This window comes from Berghia stephanieae, chromosome 11, assembly GCF_034508935.2.
Source record: "Berghia stephanieae isolate SIO BIC M18660-M18661 chromosome 11, UCSD_Bste_1.3, whole genome shotgun sequence".
NCBI lineage: Eukaryota > Metazoa > Mollusca > Gastropoda > Nudibranchia > Aeolidiidae > Berghia > Berghia stephanieae.
This window is the reverse complement of record NC_088370.1, coordinates 10248848-10253847: the sequence shown is the minus strand read 5'-3', so window position 1 is coordinate 10253847 and position 5000 is coordinate 10248848. Positions and strand designations below refer to the sequence as shown.

General features: G+C 39.6%; 1 protein-coding gene across 1 annotated transcript in view; it reads right to left on the bottom strand.

Annotated features, from left to right (window-relative positions):
* LOC144956331 (uncharacterized) overlaps nucleotides 1–5000 on the bottom strand; it is a 24044-nt gene that overhangs the window by 14574 nt on the left and 4470 nt on the right. Inside the window, exons 2-3 of the mRNA XM_078886827.1 lie at nucleotides 3650–3800; nucleotides 2215–2405 (exon numbers count right to left, since the gene is read on the bottom strand). Of these exons, the coding sequence (XP_078742953.1) occupies nucleotides 2215–2405; nucleotides 3650–3800 (342 nt within the window). The remainder of the gene's footprint in view (nucleotides 1–2214; nucleotides 2406–3649; nucleotides 3801–5000) is intronic.

The following is a 5000-nucleotide window of genomic DNA, read 5'->3' as shown; positions in this document are numbered from 1 at the left end:
TATTAAAAAAAACTGGTTCCACTCTCGTTGGAGTGTATAGCCACTCTTCCGAAGGACTGGACACATATCTTGTGTAACATATCTTTTTGTTTCAGATTGATCATCATCATCATCATTGACTTTTTCACCCTGGGTCAGGGTATAGGCCACAGATAAACAGTTTCCATCCTTCTCTATCATCATTGCCTTTTTCACCCTGGGTCAGGGTATAGGCCACAGACAAACAGTTTCCATCTCTCTCTCATCATTGTCTTTTTCACCCTGGGTCATGGTATTGGCCACAGACAAACAGTTTCCATCTCTCTCTCATCATTGTCTTTTTCACCCTGGGTCAGGGTATAGGCCACAGACAAACAGTTTCCATCCTTCTCTATCATCATTGCCTTTTTCACCCTGGGTCAGGGTATAGGCCACAGACAAACAGTTTCCATCCTTCTCTATCATCATTGCCTTTTTCACCCTGGGTCAGGGTATAGGCCACAGACAAACAGTTTCCATCCTTCTCTATCATCATTGCCTTTTTCATCCTGGGTCAGGGTATAGGCCACAGACAAACAGTTTCCATCCTTCTCTATCATCATTGCCTTTTTCACCCTGGGTCAGGGTATAGGCCACAGACAAACAGTTTCCATCCTTCTCTATGGCATCTTATTTTTGTTCTTGTTTAAATATAATATGTTGGTCCTCCGAAGGACTGGCTGAATACACACTTCCAAGAAGTTTGGAACCGGAAGAGTAGATGGTATGACGTCACATCTTCTTTGTCCTATTTAACGTGGAAAAGTGAGACTTAAGACGAATTTGATGAGAATTAGAAAGTATTTTTTTTTTTGAAGTTTAAGAAGCAAAACGCACTATCAACAATGAAGATATACACATAATATGTCTTAACTTAGCTTTTCAAAGCTTTTTCTTGGGCTAAATTAAAAATTAATTTTAGCATTGGATTTCGCTCGAAATAATACCGCGTTGAAATGATAAGTCACAAATCGAGAGTTCACACTATTGCGATAGTATTTAGTAGTAATTCAGCCCGGTTATAACATAAAATGGACAATAGCAATTGCTTGCTACCATTTGGATAGGACGCTAGTCTATCGCAAAGTACTTTCCCCTAGATCTAACAGACCCAGCTACCCAATCACTGCTGGGTGGACAGGGGTTAAGAGAACCAAAAAAAAATCTCGAATTCATCTGGGATCGATCTCAGTCCCTATGCGTGTGAAGAGAGTGCTCTATCAACTGAGCTAACGGGACGCCCAGTGCGCTAGTGAAAGATAAAGAATCTGAAAAAAAAAAGGTTTGGCTAAATAAAAAAAACCCACAAAAATGTGACCCATCGTCTCAAAACGATATTATATCGGAACGAACCATATGCTTAAAAGCCGAATTAAATGTTAAACTGGTCAAAAATATAAATTGTTGGCATTATCACCCTAAAATAATATGGTATCCATTCTCCTCAATAAAACATACAAACTCAACACAAGTCTGATATTTCTGGCTGTAAATTCAATTTTCAACATCTTAACCAACCCGACTTATTACCGTTTTGAGGTGAAGGGTCACAAATGTATCAACATTTCAAAACAGAAACGAAAAGTTAAAAAAAAGTATATATAGAAAGAAATAAAAAATTAGGTATTGAAATTGAAAGTGGTTATCCAAAACTCCCTAGTTTTCTCCCATTTTGAGACATTGAGGATTACTTCCCCTAGAATGTCTCATTCGGTCTATTATTTTATCATATCTCAACTTCAAATCCAAACAAATCTAAGAGACATTCTTGTGCCAGTTGATGCTTGAACTAAAATTTACATTTCAATCTAATCTCATGGATGGAAAATCTCAAAAAGTAGAAATATCGACTTAACGAGTTTTGGAAAATCAGTCTTCAATAGGGTTCAACAGTCTTGACGTCACTTCCCTCGTAACGTCGCATAGTAACTGGTTCTAAACTATCGGAACAATGGAGGACGCCCTTATGAAATACTTCTCCGACGAGCATAAAAGTGAATCCAGAGGAGACAAACATTATAAATCTGATCTTGTTTTGACTTTTATACATTCTGATCACATGACATATGAAAAGTTCTAGCCGGCATGAAGATTAAAAAGTACCGATATTCTTCGTTTAGAACCACGCTGCTCGCCGTTGCTGGGCGACGTTGACATCAGACTATTGAATCCTATTGAAAAGTATCTAACTCTGACCTTCCGGAAGTGTCCTGATTGGATGCTTGTGACGTCACCATCAGCTGATGCTTCCTGGCGAAGAGCATGGCTTTCTGCACGTCAGCGACGTCTCCAGCCAGCACAACGATGTACGGGCTTCGTGTCAGGCGGGTGTTGGTCATGGCTACGAGGCTGCTGTAGGATGCATCGGCTGGGGTAACCACGCTGCCCTGAAAACGTAAAATCAATTTTTTAGAAATTATTTGTTTCGTACGGCTATATGGTCATGTGGTATGACACTCGCGGACGAGAGACGCATGCGCACTACCAACATGACGTTCTCTCTCTAATAACTTTTCCGCCGGTGACGTCACAGACTATGGGTGACGTCCAATCAAGGGACGCTACTCTTCCGCTAATCTCATTCCCTATTGGCGAATCTGTGATGTTTGACTGTGGCGTCCGTAAACTCATAGCCAGGCACTAGCCAAAATATTAGGTTACAATGCACCGACTATCAAAAGAAAGAGAACAGTGTATTTTATACAATGTTTAGCGAACGTTATCAATTTAAATTTGTTTCCTTGACAATTACTAAAGACAATCATTACATCCCTCTCCCTAAATATTAACACGTAATGTACACTGCGTTTTGGAATTTGAACGCTGTTCCCAACGCTTACTCGCAAGCTCGTGCAGCGGTTGGGAGCTGGGTCACCAAGTCACCAGGTCACTTACTGTCACACCTGCTTACTTGAAAATCTAAAAATTTGAATTTTTGGGAAATATACATTATTTTGTAATCGCTATCTATAGTTAACTTTAGAAATCAACAATTTGGGATTGAAGGATTAAACAACACTTAAACATTATTTAAATTATGTAGTATAGCATTAACTTACATTTTGGGAGGCCTTCCGAAGGCTCCTACATCCCCAGTATTCTCGTTCTAGTAGTTGGCTTGGGAGGGTGGAAACTTTTTTTTATAATTTTCTAATAGGGGGTTTGGGAAGGGGGGAAACTTTTTTTGATTATGCTCTAGTAGGGGGTTTGGGAAGGGGGAAAAACTTTTTTGATAATGTTCTAGTAGGGGGTTTGGGAAGGGGGGAAACTTTTTTGATAATGTTCTAGTAGGGGGTTTGGGAAGGGGGAAAACTTTTTTGATAATGTTCTAGTAGGGGGTTTGGGAAGGGGGAAAACTTTTTTGATAATGTTCTAGTAAGGGGTTTGGGAAGGGGGGAAACTTTTTTGATAATGTTCTAGTAGGGGGTTTGGGAAGGGGAGGGGGGGAGACTTTCAAAAAAAAAAGTCCCCCCCCCCCCCATCCCAAACTCCCTAAAAGAACATTATAAAAATCAAGAATACTGGAGATGTAGCTTTCGGAATGGCTTTGAGATGCTCATGGAACTGTGAAATTGGAGGCAAAATTTCGTATTTCTACGAATCGTTCGTAATGAGAGGGAGGTCTGCTTACGGTGAGTGTTGCAGCAAACTCCGCCAACTGCTGTCGTGATGGAAAACAACTCTGTCCAGGAAGACATCTATTGGGAGGGACTTTCTCCTGTCGCTTGTGACCTATGACCCCAAGGGTCAGGGTCAAGGCTATCGTCAACAGTAGCAATACCCTGGGAAAACATTTTAAAAAATTAATTAATTCTTACAAAATGCTATTTAAACTTTTTTTTAATTTACTCAGCGCACTTTACATGGTGTTTTAAGCAAACAACAACACTTTACGTGTAGAACACGTCATTACGCCAATAAGGTGCAAAAACATTTTTTTTTATTGCGACAGAGATAACACTGTCACTGGCCAGGTACTCATTTTACACCTGAGTGCGATGAGATAATTTCGTAAAGAACCCTTACCAAGGACTCAACTTTGCGCCGCCAAGAGCTAGTCTTGAATCAGGAACCTGTAGGACCGAAGGCAAACGACGCACGACAAGACTAGCAAGGCGCACAGAGCATTCCAATGGTACATCATGCTCTATAAGTATAGATAGAATGATGTTGACGTCACTCAGGTCTTTGTTATTGTTTTTTGCCATACATATTTATGAGTAATTCTCAATAAACTGTATTAACCAGACTATAAAAGTTCATGGTTTCACATAGTTTTGTGTGTTGGTCCGTTATACTTCCGGATGGCAATGTTATGTTTTTTTTAGCGGGGAATGAACGTGTATGGGGAATTCATTGGATGGGAAATTAAGGTGGTGGGGAATTCACATTGAATGGGAAATGAACTTCGTGGGGAATTCATATTGGATGGGAAATGAACGTGGTGGGGAATTCACATTGGATAGGAATGAACGTGGTGGGGAAATTCACATTGGATGGGAGATGAACGTGGTGGGGAATTCACATTAAATAGGGAAATGAACGTGGAGGGGAATTCACATTGTATGGGAAATGAAAATGGTGGGGAATTGACATTGGTTGGGAAATAAAAATGGTGGGGAAAATCACATTGGATGGGAAATGAAAAGGGTGGTGAATTCACATTGGATGGGAAATGAACGTGGTGGGGAAAATCACTTTGGATGGGTGTTTATCACATGTTGTTTTTTTTTTTTAAACAGAAAGATGATTCAGAAGTTATTTAGAAATGACATTTTTTCATCAATAATAAGATAGAGTGATTTTAACAAAATTGATATAGAACTGTCTGTGGACGTTACAATACAAATTAACTCAGATCTTGGAGTTATAGACTGTTGTACATGGCATTTATATGATAATTCCTATATTCCGTCTTTTATAGGATTTACATCCTAATTGCCCTCAAAATGTTTCATTTATTCCCCCAGCAATCAACATGG